We start from the raw sequence: 18,747 nt of genomic DNA on the forward strand, positions 1-18,747 counted from the left end.
GTACTGAGGGAGTGCTGCACTGTCAGAGGGTCAGTACTGAGGGAGTGCTGCACTGTCAGAGAGTCAATACGGAGGGAGTGCTGCACTGTCAGAGAGTCAATACGGAGGGAGTGCTGCACTGTCAGAGGGTCAGTACTGAGGGAGTGCTGCACTGTCAGAGGGTCAGTACTGAGGGAGTGCTGCACTGTCAGAGAGTCAATACGGAGGGAGTGCTGCACTGTCAGAGAGTCAATACGGAGGGAGTGCTGCACTGTCATGGAGTCAATACGGAGGGAGTGCTGCACTGTCAGAGGGTCAGTACTGAGGGAGTGCTACACTGTCAGAGGGTCAGTCCTGAGGGAGTGCTGCACTGTCAGAGGGTCAGTACGGAGGGAGTGGTACACTGTCAGAGGGTCAGTACGGAGGGAGTGCTGCACTGTCAGAGGGTCAGTACGGAGGGAGTGCTACACTGTCAGAGGGTTAGTACTGAGGGAGTGCTGCACTGTCAGAGGGTCAGTACTGAAGGTGTGCTACACTGTCAGAGGGTTAGTACTGTGGGAGTGCTGCACTGTTAGAGGGTCAGTACTGAGTGAGTGCTGCACTGTCAGAGGGTCAGTACTGAGGGAGTGCTACACTGTCAGAGGGTCTGTACTGAGGGAGTGCCGCACTGTCAGAGGGTCAGTACTGAGGGAGTGCTACACTGTCAGAGGGTCTGTACTGAGGGAGTGCCGCACTGTCAGAGGGTCAGTACGGTGGGAGTGCTGCACTGTCAGAGGGTCAGTACTGTGGGAGTGCCGCACTGTCAGAGGGTCAGTACTGTGGGAGTGCTACACTGTCAGAGGGTCAGTACTGTGGGAGTGCCGCACTGTCAGAGGGTCAGTCCTGTGGGAGTGCTGCACTGTCAGAGGGTCAGTACTGAGGGAGTGCCGCACTGTCAGAGGGTCAGTACTGAAGGTGTGCTACACTGTCAGAGGGTCAGTACTGTGGGAGTGCCGCACTGTTGGAGGGTCAGTACTGTGGGAGTGCTGCACTCTTGGAGGGTCAGTACTGTGGGAGTGCCGGACTGTTGGAGGGTCAGTACTGTGGGAGTGCCGGACTGTTGGAGGGTCAGTACTGTGGGAGTGCTGCACTCTTGGAGGGTCAGTACTGTGGGAGTGCCGGACTGTTGGAGGGTCAGTACTGAGAGAGTGCTGCACTGTCAGAGGGTCAGTACGGAGGGAGTGCCGCACTGTCAGAGGGTCAGTACTGTGGGAGTGCCGCACTGTCAGAGGGTCAGTACTGTGGGAGTGCCGCACTGTCAGAGGGTCAGTACTGAGGGAGTGCTCCACTGTCAGAGGGTCAGTACTGTGGGAGTGCTGCACTGTTGGAGGGTCAGTATTGAGGGCGTGTCGGAGTGGAGCTGAGTGGATTGCTCTGCGGAGAGCTGCACGGACTGGATGTGCTGGGGCAGTGCTTGTCGTTTTTAAACAAGGGCTGCAGTCTGCATGTTAATATTTGTTCAGAATTAGGCGAGGAGCAGCCAGGTCGATAACAAGCTATTACCTTGAGAATTTTAATACTGGGTTTTTGGAGAATACTTTTGCTTTTAAATTCACCCCCCCCCCACCCTCTCTCTGTCCCTCCTCTCTTAAATCCCAAGAGGCGGGACTTCAATAACGTTCCGAGTGATTTGAGTTGAGAGAGTGTGTGTGCAGTGAGAGAGTTCCAGTGTTGGTTAGATTGTGAACGGTCGTGAGCAGAACCAGAGAGAGAATGAATTGTCTGCGAGCTGCCCTGTTCTTGGCAATTACCATCCCAGGTAAAATATCTTCAACTTTTGTTTTGTAAAGTCTGATTTCATGCAATTATATTTACAGATAAAAGGGAATCACTGTTTAAACTTTGTAAACAGACCTTCGCAGTTGGTCATTCTGTGAATGAATGTAACTCTTGTGTGTTTATTTCTTGGGAGTTTCGGTGTGAGTTTCACTGGGGTCAGACTGCACTGTATCTGCTTTCTGCTAAATATCCTCCTGTTAGATTCTGGGTGTCTCTCCCTCTATCTGAACCGCAGTGCTGATGGAGTGTCCCCGTCCTCGCCTCAACCTGCAAACTTCTCAAACTGCGGCTGGGAGATCGCTCCCATTTCTCCCTCTTTTTCTCTCTCCCTCTCTCTTTTTCTCTCTCTCCCTCCCTCTTTCTCTTTCTCTCTCTCCCTCCCTCTTTCTCTCCCACACACGTCATCCTTTCCAAACCCTGGATTTTCTGTTTCTCAGGTGTTCCCACATCTCCCTCCCTTTAGCTGGGTCTTGTTGCACACTCTCTCTCTCTCTCCTTCACCCTGTCTGCTCCACTCCCTCTCTCTCTCACCCTCTCTCCTTCACCCTGTCTTCTCCCCTTTCTCTCTCGCTCCTTCCCCCATTGTTCTCTCTCCCTCTCGATTTTGTTCTTTAATCTGTTCCTTGCTGGTCTTCCATCAGCCTTCCTCTTCTCTTTCACTGGCAGTTCATCCTTCTCCCTCTCCTCTTTCTCTCCATCACCTTCCGTTTCCTCCTCCTCTGCCACTCCCAGTTTATCTTTCTCCGACTTTCTGTTCGGTTAATTTTCTCACTCTGTTTCTCTTCTGCCCCACCCTATTCTCTCTCTCTTCTCATTAGTCACTTCATCCTCTTTCTGTCCTGTCAGTTTGATTCAAACTAATTTTTCTTCCTCTTGCTTCATTCCCTCTTTCCCTCTCTCATTCCCGACCCCATTCCCATCAGCCTCCCGCGCTCCTTTCCCACTTGTTCCGCCTCATCAACTCTCTCTTTCCCCAAACTATTCACCTTATTCTGTCCTCTATCACTGACCTCCCACCCTGCAATCTTACCCCATCTCTCAGTCCCCCTTCTCCGTTCCCCCATCCCTCTCCTCCCATTACCCCCTCACTCTCCTGCCTTCTCCCTCCCTCCAATCCCGTTCCCCCATCCCTCTCCTCCCATTACCCCCTCACTCTCCTGCCTTCCCCCCCTCCAATCCTGTTACCCCCTCACTCTCCTGCCTTCTCCCTCCCTCCAATCCTGTTACCCCCTCACTCTCCTGCCTTCCCCCTCCCTCCAATCCTGTTACCCCCTCACTCTCCTGCCTTCCCCCTCCCTCCAATCCCGTTACCCCCTCACTCTCCTGCCTTCTCCCTCCCTCCAATCCCGTTACCCCCTCACTCTCCTGCCTTCCCCCTCCCTCCAATCCCATTACCCCCTCACTCTCCTGCCTTCCCCCTCCCTCCAATCCCATTACCCCCTCACTCTCCTGTCTTCCCCCTCTCTCTCCTCCCATTACCCCCTCACTCTCCTGCCTTCCCCCTCCCTCCAATCCCGTTACCCCCTCACTCTCCTTCCTTCTCCCTCCCTCCAATCCCGTTACCCCCTCACTCTCTTCCCTTCCCCCTCCCTCCAATCCCATTACCCCCTCACTCTCCTGCCTTCTCCCTCCCTCCAATCCCGTTACCCCCTCACTCTCCCGCCTTCCCCCTCCCTCCAATCCCGTTACCCCCTCTCCTGCCTTCCCCCTCCCTCCAATCCTGTTACCCCCTCACTCTCCTGCCTTCTCCCTCCCTCCAATCCCATTGCCCCCTCACTCTCCTGCCTTCCCCCTCCCTCCAATCCCGTTACCCCCTCACTCTCCTGCCTTCTCCCTCCCTCCAATCCCATTACCCCCTCACTCTCCTGCCTTCTCCCTCCCTCCAATCCCGTTACCCCCTCACTCTCCTGCCTTCCCCCTCCCTCCAATCCCGTTACCCCCCTCACCCTCCTGTCTTCCCCCTCCCTCTTGTTCCTTTCCGCCTGTGTATAGATTTACTGTTGCCTCTCTCTCTCTCCTCCATCTCTCATCTGACTTTGCCCCTCTTTGCTCCACTGAGTATCTCTCTACACGTCTGTGTATGTCTCTCTGTCTCTCTGTCCCTCTCTCTCTCTTTCTGTCCCTCTCTGTCTCTCACTCTCTCTCTCTTTCTGTCTCTCTCTCTCTTTCTGTCTCTCTCTCAGTCTCTCGCTCTCTTTCTGTCTTTCTCTGCGTCTCTCTGTCTGTCTCTCTCTCTCTGACACTCTCTCTCTCTGACTCTCTCTCAGTCTCTCGCTCTCTCTTTCTGTCTCTCTCTCTGACTCTCTCTCTTAGTCTCTCGCTCTCTCTATCCTGCACATTGAACACAGACTCCGTTGTGCTTATCGGTCACTCATGTCCATGGGCTGCTCTGCAGGGCTGTGAGCCTGGGTGGGTGCTGGGGATTTGGGCAAAGTGGGGGGGTGGGTGCAAGGAAGAGGGAGCTGGGAGGGGTCTCTCTTTTCTCTCTCTCTCTCTTTCTCCCTTTCTCTTTTTCTCTCTTTCCTTTCCCTTTTTCTCTATCTATTTCTCTCTCTTTCTCTTTTTTCTCCCTCTCTCTTTCTTTCTTTCTCTCTCTCTTTCTGTCCTCTCTTTCTTTCTCTCTCTCTTTCTGTCCTCTCTTTCTCTCTTTTCACTCACTCTCGTCTTTTTCCCCTTTTCTGTCTCTCTCCCTTTATCTCTCCTTTTTCCCTCTCATTTGCTTTCTTTCTTTCTCTCTTCTCTCTTTCTGTCCTATCTCTTTCTCTCTCTTTCCCTTTATCTTTCTCTCTCTCTTCTCTCTCTTTCCTTCTCTTCCCCTTTATCTTTCTCTCCTCTCTCTTTCTCTCTTTCTCTCTTGATCTTTTTCTCTTTCTCTCTCTCTTTTTTTCTCTCTCTCTCTCTCTGCAGAAACTCTCTGGATGTTGACAAGTGTCCGGGGCAGGTTAGCCTGGATGGAATTCCAAGCATTCTCTCGGATAAGACTCCCTTAACACAAGAGATAGGATCCAGGACCTGATTTACATGTTGGAGGGAGGGGTCTGGGGGAGAGGGAGGGGGTTGGCGGGGAGAGAGAGAGAATGCAGCAACAGTTCAAAGTGCAGATGAGAGGTTTTGTTAAAAGGAGCTGAGATGATTAACGGGGTTTTGAATTGCTGGGTTGATCAAACACTGAACATGTCCCTGCAGCTCCACATTCTCCGTGTGGGAACCCTGTTATTATTAAAAACCACACACTCTCTTTTAATTGTGTCTCCTCTGATTTCCCTCGCACTCCCTTGTTCTGTTGAGGCTTTGAGGTGTGAAAGACGAGGTCAGTGACACTTAAAGTGGCAGGCGCTCACAAGCGGTCATCGCCACTGCCCCCTGCACGAGCCTTGGACTATTTCTTAAGAGGGAGGTTCCCCTCGCTGAACCCTCTCCTCATCGCTCCCGGAGGCACTGACTTATGTCCGGAGGGGGCTCTCGAGGAGGGGGAATTTGGCATCAGGAAGGGGAGGGCGGGGGGAGGGAGATGAATCATGTTTCATGCAGAGGTGGAGTAGGCGGGACTTGTTGAAGGTCAAAGGTAGACAGGGATGTAAAGTGCCTCAGAGAGCAAGAGGGACCCTGCATTGAAATAGCGCCTGTTCTGCACTACGGCCGTCCCCGAATGTTAGGTGGCCATTGCAATACTTTCAAACTGTAGTCACTGTTGTGATTAGAGATACAGCACTGAAACAGGCCCTTCGGCCCACCGAGTCTGTGCCGAACATCAACCACCCATTTATACTAATCCTACACTAATCCCATATTCCTACCACATCCCCACCTGTCCCTATATATTTCCCTACCACCTACCTATACTAGTGACAATTTATAATGGCCAATTTACCTATCAACCTGCAAGTCTTTGGAATGTAGGAGGAAACCGGAGCACCCGGAGAAAACCCACGCAGAAACAGGGAGAAGTTGCAAACTCCACACAGGCAGCACCCAGAATTGAACCCGGGTCCCTGGAGCTGTGAGGCTGTGGTGCTAACCACTGCGCCGCCCTAATGCAGGAAACGCAGCAGCCAGTTTGCGCACAGCAAGATCCCACACATAACAATGTGATAATGACTCAAATAATAAGTTTTTTTTTGTCCTGTTTGTTGAGGGATAAATATTGTCCCCACACACCGGGGAGAACTCCCCCCACCCCCCCCACTGCTCTTCTTCCAAATAGTGGCCGTGGGATCTTTTACACCCACCTGAGAGGGCAGACGGGGGCCTCGGTTTAATGTCTCATCTGAAAGACGGCACCTCCGACAGTGCGGCACTCCCTCAGCACTGACCCTCCGACAGTGCAGCACTCCCTCAGCACTGACCCTCCGACAGTGCGGCATGCCCTCAGCACTGACCCTCCGACAGTGCAGCGCTCCCTCAGCACTGACCCTCCGACAGGGCGGGGCTTCCTCAGTACTGACCCTCCGACAATGCGGTGCTCCCTCAGTGCTGACCCTCCGACAGTGCAGCGCTCCCTCACTACTGACCCTCCGACAGTGCAGCACTCCCTCAGTGCTGACCCTCCAACAGTGCAGCGCTCCCTCAGCACTGACCCTCTGACAGTGCAGCACTCCCTCAGTACTGACCCTCCGACAATGCGGTGCTCCCTCAGTACTGACCCTCCGACAGTGCAGCGCTCCCTCACTACTGACCCTCCGACAGTGCAGCACTCCCTCAGTGCTGACCCTCCAACAGTGCAGCGCTCCCTCAGCACTGACCCTCTGACAATGCGGCGCTCCCTCAGTACTGACCCTCCGACAGTGCAGCACTCCCTCACTACTGACCCTCCGACAGTGCAGCGCTCCCTCAGTACTGACCCTCTGACAGTGCAGCGCTCCCTCAGCACTGACCCTCTGACAGTGCAGCGCTCCCTCAGTACTGACCCTCTGACAGTACAGCGCTCCCTCAGTACTGACCCTGCGACAGTGCGGCGCTCCCTCAGCACTGACCCTCTGATAGTGCAGCACTCCCTCACTACTGACTCTCCGACAGGGCAGCGCTCCCTCACTACTGACCCTCCGACAGTGCAGCGCTCCCTCACTACTGACCCTCCGACAGTGCAGCGCTCCCTCAGCACTGACCCTCTGACAGTGCAGCTCTCCCTCAGTACTGACCCTACGACATATCAGCGCTCCCTCAGTGCTGACCCTCTGACAATGCGGCACTCCCTCAGTACTGACCCTCTGACAGGGCAACACTCCCTCAGTACTGACCCTCTGACAGGGCAACACTCCCTCAGTACTGACCCTCCGACAGTGCAGCGCTCCCTCAGCACTGACCCTCTGACAGTGCAGCTCTCCCTCAGTACTGACCCTACGACATATCAGCGCTCCCTCAGTGCTGACCCTCTGACAATGCGGCGCTCCCTCAGGACTGACCCTCTGACAGGGCAACACTCCCTCAGTACTGACCCTCTGACAGGGCAACACTCCCTCACTACTGACCCTCCGACAGTGCAGCGCTCCCTCACTACTGACCCTCCGACAGTGCAGCGCTCCCTCAGCACTGACCCTCTGACAGTGCAGCACTCCCTCAGTACTGACCCTCCGACAGTGCAGCACTCCCTCAGTACTGACCCTCCAACAGTGCGGCGCTCCCTCAGCACTGACCCTCTGACAGTGCAGCGCTCCCTCAGCACTGACCCTCCGACAGGGCGGGGCTTCCTCAGTACTGACTCTCCGACAGTGCAGCACTCCCTCAGTACTGACCCTCCAACAGTGCGGCGCTCCCTCAGCACTGACCCTCCGACAGGGCGGGGCTTCCTCAGTACTGACCCTCCGACAGTGCAGCACTCCCTCAGTACTGACCCTCCGACAGTGCAGCACTCCCTCACTACTGACCCTCCGACAGTGCAGCGCTCCCTCAGTACTGACCCTCCGACAGTGCAGCGCTCCCTCACTACTGACCCTCCGACAGTGCAGCGCTCCCTCAGTCCTGACCCTCCGACAGTGCAGCACTCCCTCACTACTGACCCTCCGACAGTGCAGCGCTCCCTCAGTACTGACCCTCTGACAGTGCAGCGCTCCCTCAGCACTGACCCTCTGACAGTGCAGCGCTCCCTCAGTACTGACCCTCTGACAGTACAGCGCTCCCTCAGTACTGACCCTGCGACAGTGCGGCGCTCCCTCAGCACTGACCCTCCGACAGGGCGGGGCTCCCTTAGTACTGACCCTCCGATAATGCGGCGCTCCCTCACTACTGAGCCTCCGTCAGTGCAGCGCTCCCTCAGCACTGACCCACTGACAGTGCAGCTCTCCCTCAGTACTGACCCTACGACATATCAGCGCTCCCTCAGTGCTGACCCTCTGACAATGCGGCACTCCCTCAGTACTGACCCTCTGACAGGGCAGCGCTCCCTCCGTACTGACCCTCCGACAGTGCAGCGCTCCCTCAGCACTGACCCTCTGACAGTGCAGCTCTCCCTCAGTACTGACCCTACGACATATCAGCGCTCCCTCAGTGCTGACCCTCTGACAATGCGGCGCTCCCTCAGGACTGACCCTCTGACAGGGCAACACTCCCTCAGTACTGACCCTCTGACAGGGCAACACTCCCTCAGTACTGACCCTCTGACAGTGCAGCGCTCCCTCACTACTGACCCTCCGACAGTGCAGCGCTCCCTCAGCACTGACCCTCTGACAGTGCAGCACTCCCTCAGTACTGACCCTCCGACAGTGCAGCACTCCCTCAGTACTGACCCTCCAACAGTGCGGCGCTCCCTCAGCACTGACCCTCTGACAGTGCAGCGCTCCCTCAGTGCTGACCCTCTGACAATGCGGCGCTCCCTCAGTACTGACCCTCTGACAGGGCAGCGCACCCTCAGTACTGACCCTCTGACAGGGCAGCGCACCCTCAGTACTGACCCTCTGACAGGGCAGCGCACCCTCAGTACTGACCCTCTGACAGTGCAGCACTCCCTCAGTACTGACCCTCCGACAGTGCAGCACTCCCTCAGCACTGACCCTCTGACAGTGCAGCACTCCCTCAGCACTGACCCTCTGACAGTGCAGCGCTCCCTCAGTGCTGACCCTCTGACAATGCGGCGCTCCCTCAGTACTGACCCTCTGACAGGGCAGCGCACCCTCAGTACTGACCCTCTGACAGGGCAGCGCACCCTCAGTACTGACCCTCTGACAGGGCAGCGCACCCTCAGTACTGACCCTCTGACAGTGCAGCACTCCCTCAGTACTGACCCTCCGACAGTGCAGCACTCCCTCAGCACTGACCCTCTGACAGTGCAGCACTCCCTCAGCACTGACCCTCTGACAGTGCAGCGCTCCCTCAGTGCTGACCCTCTGACAATGCGGCGCTCCCTCAGTACTGACCCTCTGACAGGGCAGCGCACCCTCAGTACTGACCCTCTGACAGGGCAGCACTCCCTCAGTACTGACCCTCTGACAGGGCAGCACTCCCTCAGTACTGACCCTCCGACAGGGCAGCGCACCCTCCGTACTGGCACTGGGAGTGTTGGCCTGGATTATGGGGCTCAAGTCTTGGGAATGGGCCTCGAACCCACGATCTTCTGAATCTGAGTTGAGAGAGAGAGAGAGACAGATCCAGATCTCTGACTGTGTTAGACAATCCAATGGGAGCAATTTGGCAATACAGGAGCAAGGTGGGAATTTGCATTCCGTTTCCTTGGGTTCAAGAATTCTGGAATTCCGGAACACTGCTCCTGATTGATTGAGAGGGCAGCTCAGAAGAGGGCCAGCTGTTTTCTCAGGCCCCAGTTATGCTGAGAAGGCTCAGCTGTTTGTTGGGTCATGTTCCTTTCGGCCGGTGTCCGGCTATTTATAGGATTCTGCTTTGCGATGGTAATTTTTAAAGTTGGATCTTTTGCATGGAGCCTGAGGGGTAGGCCTGGATTACAGGTTGGTTCTGGGCCTGCCTCGAGGGGGAGGGGTGGTGGGATTAGCCAATGCCTGAGTCAGGTTCAGGGCCCAGCTTTAATGGGGGGGGCTGCACTGGATCCGAGTTTCCTGCCCTTCTGACAGGACAGTGGCCGCCCTCGGCCCTGGTTGGATTCAGGGCCGAGATGAGCCCGGATGTTTTCTGACCCTTGGTGACCCCTGGACACTCGGCATGGAAACTAGTAAGGTTGGTCAGTGTCGGAGGTTCAATGGCCCATGTTTCAATTCTACTGATGGGTGGGGCTCGTCTCACCTTCAGCTGGAATTGGGAAGTGATGGAAGCAAAGGGTCCCAAGAACTGTGATTCACTGCAATGCAATGCATGGGATATGAAGATTTCAGTGTATTTGCTCAAACTGTGTGGGAAACCAGAGTACAGTTCAAATATGTATCTGCAAACAGCTGTGTTACACTGGGTTACAGTACTGGTGGGTACAGGTTTGTCACTGTATAACACTGGGGTACAGTACAGGTGGGGACAGGTCTGTCACTGTATAACACTGGGGTACAGTACTGGTGGGGACAGGTCTGTCACTGTATAACACTGTGGTACAGTACTGGTGGGGACAGGTCTGTCACTGTAAAACACTGGGGTACAGTACTGGTGGGTACAGGTCTGTCACTGTATAACACTGAGGTACAGTACTGGTGGGGACAGGTCTGTTACTGTATAACACTGGGGTATAGTACTGGTGGGGACAGGTCTGTCGCTGTATAACACTGGGGTACACTACTGGTGGGGACAGGTCTGTCACTGTATAACACTGGGGTACAGTACTGGTGGGTACAGGTCTGTCACTGTATAACACTGGGGTACAGTACTGGTGGGTACAGGTCTGTCACTGTATAACACTGTGGTACAGTACTGGTGGGGACAGGTCTGTCACTGTAAAACACTGGGGTACAGCACTGGTGGGGACAGGTCTGTCATGTACAACACTGGGGTACAGAACTGGTGGGGACAGGTCTGTCACTGTATAACACTGGGGTACAGTAATGGTGGGGACAGGTCTGTCACTTTATAACACTGCTGTACAGAACTGGTGGGGACAGGTCTGTCACTGTATAACACTGTGGTACAGTACTGGTGGGGACAGGTCTGTCACTGTAAAACACTGGGGTACAGTACTGGTGGGGACAGGTGTGTCACTGTATAACACTGGGGTACAGTACAGGTGGTGCAGGTCTGTCACTGTATAACACTGGGTTACAGTACTGGTGGGTACAGGTCTGTCACTGTATAACACTGGGGTACAGTACTGGTGAGGACAGGTCTGTCACTATAACACTGGGGTACAGTACTGGTGGGGACAGGTCTGTCACTGTATAACACTGGGGTAGAGTACTGGTGGGGACAGATCTGTCACTGTATAACACTGGGGTACAGTACTGGTGGGTACAGGTCTGTCACTGTATAACACGGGTACAGTACAGGTGGTGCAGGTCTGTCACTGTATAACACTGGGGTACGGTACAGGTGGTGCAGGTCTGTCACTGTATAACACTGGGGTACAGTACTGGTGAGGACAGGTCTGTCACTATAACACTGGGGTACAGTACTGGTGGGGACAGGTCTGTCACTGTATAACACTGGGGTAGAGTACTGGTGGGGACAGATCTGTCACTGTATAACACTGGGGTACAGTACTGGTGGGGACAGGTCTGTCACTGTATAACACTGGGGTACAGTACTGGTGAGGACAGGTCTGTCACTATAACACTGGGGTACAGTACAGGTGGTGCAGGTCTGTCACTGTATAACACTGGGTTACAGTACTGGTGGGGACAGGTCTGTTACTGTATAACACTGGGGTACAGTACTGGTGGGGACAGGTCTGTCATGTATAACACTGGGGTACTGTACTGGTGGGTACAGGTCTGTCACTGTATAACACTGGGGTACAGTACTGGTGGGGACAGGTGTGTCACTGTATAACACTGGGGTACAGTACTGGTGGGGACAGGTGTGTCACTATAACACTGGGGTACAGTACTGGTGGGGACAGGTCTGTCACTGTATAACACTGGGTTACAGTACTGGTGGGGACAGGTCTGTCACTGTATAACACTGGGGTACAGTCCTGGTGGGTCCAGGTCTGTCACTGGATAACACTGGGGTACAGTCGTGGTGGGTACAGGTCTGTCACTGTATAACACTGGGGTACAGTCCTGGTGGGTCCAGGTCTGTCACTGGATAACACTGGGGTACAGTCGTGGTGGGTACAGGTCTGTCACTGTATAACACTGGGGTACAGTACTGGTGGGTACGGGTCTGTCACTGTATAACACTGGGGTACAGTACTGGTGGGTACGGGTCTGTCACTGTATAACACTGGGGTACAGTACTGGTGGGGACAGGTCTGTCACTGTATAACACTGGGGTACAGTCCTGGTGGGTCCAGGTCTGTCACTGGATAACACTGGGGTACAGTCGTGGTGGGTACAGGTCTGTCACTGTATAACACTGGGGTACAGTACTGGTGGGTACGGGTCTGTCACTGTATAACACTGGGGTACAGTACTGGTGGGTACAGGTCTGTCACTGTATAACACTGGGGTACAGTACTGGTGGGTACGGGTCTGTCACTGTATAACACTGGGGTACAGTACTGGTGGGGACAGGTCTGTCACTGTATAACACTGGGGTACAGTCCTGGTGGGTCCAGGTCTGTCACTGGATAACACTGGGGTACAGTCGTGGTGGGTACAGGTCTGTCACTGTATAACACTGGGGTACAGTACTGGTGGGTACGGGTCTGTCACTGTATAACACTGGGGTACAGTACTGGTGGGGACAGGTCTGTCACTGTATAACACTGGGGTACAGTCCTGGTGGGTCCAGGTCTGTCACTGGATAACACTGGGGTACAGTCGTGGTGGGTACAGGTCTGTCACTGTATAACACTGGGGTACAGTACTGGTGGGTACGGGTCTGTCACTGTATAACACTGGGGTACAGTACTGGTGGGTACAGGTCTGTCATTGTATAACACTGGGGTACAGTACTGGTGGGTACAGGTCTGTCACTGTATAACACTGGGGTACAGTACTGGTGGGTACAGGTCTGTCAGTGTATAACACTGGGGTACAGTACTGGTGGGGACAGGTCTGTCACTGTATAACACTGGGGTACAGTACTGGTGGGTACGGGTCTGTCACTGTATAACACTGGGGTACAGTACTGGTGGGTACAGGTCTGTTACTGTATAACACTGGGGTACAGTACTGGTGGGGACAGGTCTGTCACTGTATAACACTGGGATACAGTACTGGTGGGGACAGGTCTGTCACTGTATAACACTGGGATACAGTACTGGTGGGGACAGGTGTCACTGGATAACGCTGGTAGAGTACAGAAACTGGGAACAGTGTCTCCTCATTTACTCCATTAAAACCCCTCATGATTTTGAAGGCCTCGATGAAATCTCCCCCTTAACCTTCAATGAGAGTTGTGTGGTTTAGTTCGAAATGGGCCTCTTAGTGTGTAACTGAAATGGTGTCCATCACATCAGTCATCCAGTCAAACGTTGTGTCTTTGTGTCAATCACTGGGATGCTGTTTAATTGCTGTAATCAACTTCGCCTCGTTGATCATGTTTAAGACCCCTATCGACAGCAGGAACAAACTGAGTGTTTTTTTTTTAAAAGAACAGTTTGATTTTATTTCTCTTGAGCTCCATGTGAACACTTCTGAAATTTACACCAGTCGGGGCTCCTGCTTCTGATCACACATCATGTCTTCAGATTGTACGAAGATGCTGTTCAGCTCTGCTCCCCTCTCTTGTTAAATATCTCACTGGCCGCCCAACTTTCTGTGAACATCAGCTCGTCCAAAACTCTGCCCCCTAACTCCCCCGTTCACCCAGTTTATCGCTGACCTGCGCTGACTCCGAATCTGGTAACGCATCCATTTAAAAATTCTTGCCTTTGTTTTCAGATCCCTCTAGGGGCTCCTCCAACCCTCCCTATCTCTGTAACCTCCTCCAGCCCCTACTACCCTCCCCCCATCTCTGTAACCTCCTCCAGCCCCTACAACCCTCCCTATCTCTGTAACCTCCTCCAGCCCCTACTACCCTCCCCCCATCTCTGTAACCTCCTCCAGCCCCGACAACCCTCCCTATCTCTGTAACCTCCTACAACCCTCCCTATCTCTGTAACCTCCTCCAGCCCCGACAACCCTCCCCATCTCTGTAACCTCCTCCAGCCCCTACTACACTCCCCCCATCTCTGTAATCTCCCCCAGCCCCTACAACCCTCCCTATCTCTGTAACCTCCTCCAGCTCCTCCAACCCTCCCCATCTCTGTAACCTCCTCCAGCCCCTACTACCCTCCCCCCATCTCTGTAACCTCCTCCAGCCCCTACAACCCTCCCTATCTCTGTAACCTCCTCCAGCCCCGACAACCCTCCCTATCTCTGTAACCTCCTCCAGCCCCTACAACCCTCCCTATCTCTGTAACCTCCTCCAGCCCCTACAACCCTCCCCATCTCTGTAACCTCCTCCAGCCCCTACAAACCTCCCCATCTCTGTAACCTCCTCCAGCTCTGAGTACCCTCCCGATCTCTGTAACCTCCTCCAGCTCTGAGTACCCTCCCTATCTCTGTAACCTCCTCCAGGTTTGAGAACCCTCCCTATCTCTGTAACCTCCTCCAGCCCCTACAAACCTCCCCATCTCTGTAACCTCCTCCAGCTCTGAGTACCCTCCCTATCTCTGTAACCTCCTCCAGGTTTGAGAACCCTCCCTATCTCTGTACCCTCCTCCAGCCCCTACAACCATCCCTATCTCTCTAACCTCCTCCAGCCCCTACAACCCTCCCTATCTCTGTAACCTCCTCCAGCCCCTACAACCATCCCTATCTCTGTAACCTCCTCCAGCTCTGAGTACCCTCCCTATCTCTGTAACCTCCTCCAGCTCTGAGTACCCTCCCTATCTCTGTAACCTCCTCCAGCTCTGAGTACCCTCCCTATCTCTGTAACCTCCTCCAGCTCTGAGTACCCTCCCTATCTCTGTAACCTCCTCCAGGTTTGAGTACCCTCCCTATCTCTGTAACCTCCTCCAGCTCTGAGTACCCTCCCTATCTCTGTAACCTCCTCCAGCTCTGAGTACCCTCCCTATCTCTGTAACCTCCTCCAGCTCTGAGTACCCTCCCTATCTCTGTAACCTCCTCCAGGTTTGAGAACCCTCCCTATCTCTGTTCTAGATGCAGGTTATTATTGATTTAAGGAACTGAAAACTATTCAGACTGCAGCATGTGTTGGAGTCTGCAGGAGAATGCTGCAGTGAGGGCAACACTGACCAGCCGTGTGTGTTTTTTTATTATATTTTTTTTATTTTTATTTATTTTAGCGATACAGCACTGAAACAGGCCCTTTGGCCCACCGAGTCTGTGCCGACCAACAACCACCCATTTATACTAACCCTACAGTCATCCCATATTCCCTATCACTTCCCTACACGAGGGGCAATTTACAACAGCCAATTTACCTATCACCTGCAAGTCTTTTGGCTGTGGGAGGAAACCGGAGCACCCGGCGAAAACCCACGCAGACACAGGGAGAACATGCAAACTCCGCACAGGCAGTACCCGGAATCGAACCCGGGTCCCTGGAGCTGTGAGGCTGCGGTGCTAACCACTGCGCCACTGTCTGTCCAGACCCAGCATGGCCTCCCCTTGTCTCACCACCCACCCCTGCACTTATTAACCTCAGCCCAGCTCTCCCGTTCCCAGACGTTGCTGGGGGGCGGTGGGGGAGGCTGTTGAGGAGTTGGTTGTGTGCAGTTCAGGAGATGCTAAATTCACCCCGTTGGCTGCCCTGAGATCGTTTGATAATAATGACAGGCTGTTAAATATTCTGGGGTGGGGTTGGGGAAGCGGAGAGATGGGCTGACCATTGAGCTAGAGTTGAGGGTTTGCTCTCCATCTCCATCTCAGTCTCGGGCTCTCTCATCCACCTGCAGTGACTCAGTGAGTGACTCACCCCCGATTTAACGGAAAAATACAATAGCATGTAAGTTTCTGAGTCGATCATTAGAAACTGTTTCCAGTACCAGGAGGGACAGAGATTTAAGATAATTGGGACAATGACTTAGAATCGTAGAATCTCACAGTGCAACAGGGAGTCCATTCGGCCCATCGTGTCTGTGCCAGCTCTTAGAAAGATCTATCCAATTAGTCCCCCCCCCACCCCCGCTCTTTCCCCCCTCACTCTGCAAATTTTTCCCCTTCCATTATTTATCCAATTCCCCCTTTTGAAAGTTACTATTGAATCTGCTTCCACCGCCCTTTCAGGCAGCGCGTTCCAGATCACAACAACTCACTGCGTCAAAAAAATTCTCCTCATCTCCCCCACTCTGGTTCTTTTACCCATCGTCCTCAATCTGTGTCCCTCTGGTTACCGACCCTCCTGCCACTGGGAACAGTTTCTCCTCATTTACTCCATCAAAACCCCCTTGTGATTTTGAACGCTTCGATTAAATCTCCCCCTTAACCTTCTCTGCTCTAAGGAGAACAATCCCAGCTTCTCCCAGTCTCTCCACATTAACTGAAGTCCTTCATCCCTGGGACCATTCCAGTAAATCTCCCTCCACACCCTCTCCAAGACAAACAAGTCATAAATATTGGATGCTAATTGGTAGCAGTAGAGGGAGGTGAATTCTCTCCATCCGCACGGGAATAACCCAGACACTTTCCCTGACTTCTTCACAAACAAATTAAAGTTTGGTTTAATCTTTGTTCATTGCTAGTCTGTAACTGAGTGCTGATTCAATAATCTCACCTCCCCGCTCCTCCCCTCCCCGATCACTGCTTTTGGATTCACTGTTTGCCTTGAGGTTGTCCTACGCCAGGCGCACTACGGCTTCTGTATCCCGGGGCTGACAAGATGTAGTGCATCGAGATGCACACACGGGCTGTGACAGAATTGAAGCACAGCCTCAGCTCCGGAGGCACGAAAATAGCCACTGACTCCTGGCTATTTCTGCCTCGCCCGAGGGATTGCACCATTTGGCCTGTTAATCTACTCAGTGCAGATGTTGAAACTCGACCAAATATCTTGGTGGGAATGTAGATAAGAGTCATTCTGGAAACTGTGACTGAATGAGTGAAGAGTTCACAGTGTTATTTGTAAAGCCTGATATTTGATCGATGGTTCCATGTTGTGTCTGTAAAACATTGACTCCAGTTACGTCCTTCATCAACTGGCTCTCTCAATGTAACGTGGTTGCCACCTGTGTCTTGTTTTTGTTTTATTCTTTTCATGGGATGTGGGCGTCACTGGCCAGGCCAGCATTTATTGCCCATCCCTAATTGCCCTTGAGAAGGTGGTGGTGAGCTGCCATCTTGAACCACTGCAGTCCATGTGGGGTAGGTACACCCACAGTGCTGTTAGGAAGGGAGTTCCAGGATTTTGACCCAGCGACAGTGAAGGAACGGCGATATAGTTCCAAATCAGGATAGTGTGTGACTTGGAGGGGAACTTGCAGGTGGTGGTGTTCCCATGCGTCTGTTGCCCCTGTCCTTCTAGGTGGTAGCGGTTGCGGGTTTGGAAGGTGCTGTCTGAGGAGCCTTGGTGCGTTGCTGCAGTGCATCTTGTAGATGGTACACACTGCTGCCACTGTGTGTCGGTGGTGGAGGGAGTGAATGTTTGTGGATGGGGTGCCAATCAAGCGGGCTGCTTTGTCCTGGATAGTGTCGAGCTTCTTGAGTGTTGTTGGAGCTGCACCCATCCAGGCAAGTGGAGAGTATTCCATCAGACTCCTGACTTGTGCCTTGTAGATGGTGGACAGGCTTTGGGGAGTCAGGAGGTGAGTTACTCGCTGCAGGATTCCCAGCCTCTGACCTGCTCTTGCAGCCACAGTATTTATGTGGCCGGTTCAGTTCAGTTTCTGGTCAATGGTAACATCCAGGATGTTGATAGTGGGGGATTCAGCGATGGTAATGCCATTGAATGTCAAAGGGAGATGGTTAGATTCTCTCTTGTTGGAGATGGTCATTGTCTGGCACTTGTGTGGCGTGAATGTTACTTGCCGCTTCTCAGCCCAAGCCTGGATATTGTCCAGATCTTGTTGCATTTCTACACGGACTGCTTCAGTATCTGAGGAGTCACAAATTGTGCAATCATCAGCGAACATCCCCACTACTGACCTTATGATTGAAGGAAGGTCATTGAAGCAGCTGAAGATGGTTGGGTCTAGGACATTACCCTGAGGAACTCCTGCAGTGATGTCCTGGAGCTGAGATGATTGACCTCCAACAACCACAACCAACTTCCTTTGCTCTAGGTATGACTCCAACCAGCAGAGAGTTTTCCCCCTGATTACTATTGAGTCCAGTTTTGCGAGGGCTCCTTGATGCCATACTCAGTCAAATGCTGCCTTGATGTCAAGGGAGAAGTTTGTGCAGAAAAACACCTTTGACCACTGATTCATCAGGCAGTGGTCTGCACGGAATGTCCTCAAGGCTCTACGGGAAAAGGAGATGGTGGATCCTTTCGGATGGTTCCCCGGGCAGACTGTCAAAGTCATTTGACAGAATGCCTCATCACCAGAACTTTCAAAGAAGCACCAAGACGTAGCTTGGCTGGTGGTGAGAAGGGCCCTCCCCGTCAGATCCTTCCTGCACGCCCAGAATCTCATCCCCTCCGCACGCTGCCCCCGCGGTGGCTGTGGTGGGGAAGAGACAGTTGCCCACCTCCTTCTGGACTGTGCCTTTGCAAAGCAGGTGTGGAAAGAGATGCAGTGGTTTTTGTCGAGGTTCATCCCAAGCAGCTCTGTAACACAGGAGTCTGTGCTCTACGGGCTGTTCCCAGGGACGCACACCGAGACAAACATCAACTACTGCTGGAGGACCATCAATTTGGTGAAAGACGCTCTTTGGTCTGCCCGAAACTTGCTGGTCTTCCAGCGCAGAGAGTTGTCCAAGACCGAATGTTGCAGACTGGCACATTCCAAGGTCCAGGACTACGTGCTGAGGGACGCACTAAAGCTTGGGGCAGCCGCAGCAAAGGCTCAATGGGGAA

At 53.5% G+C, this 18,747-nt stretch overlaps 1 protein-coding gene across 2 annotated transcripts in view; it reads left to right on the forward strand.

Moving 5' to 3' along the window:
- The first annotated feature begins 1,658 nt into the window (after window positions 1-1,658).
- LOC137352724 (basal cell adhesion molecule-like) overlaps window positions 1,659-18,747 on the forward strand; it is a 143,923-nt gene continuing 126,834 nt past the window's right edge. For both annotated transcript variants that reach the window (XM_068018469.1, XM_068018468.1), the window contains exon 1: window positions 1,659-1,777. In XM_068018469.1, the coding sequence (XP_067874570.1) occupies window positions 1,732-1,777 (46 nt within the window). In that variant the 5' untranslated portion in view covers window positions 1,659-1,731. The remainder of the gene's footprint in view (window positions 1,778-18,747) is intronic.

The sequence above is a fragment of the Heterodontus francisci genome, chromosome 39 (assembly GCF_036365525.1).
Source record: "Heterodontus francisci isolate sHetFra1 chromosome 39, sHetFra1.hap1, whole genome shotgun sequence".
NCBI lineage: Eukaryota > Metazoa > Chordata > Chondrichthyes > Heterodontiformes > Heterodontidae > Heterodontus > Heterodontus francisci.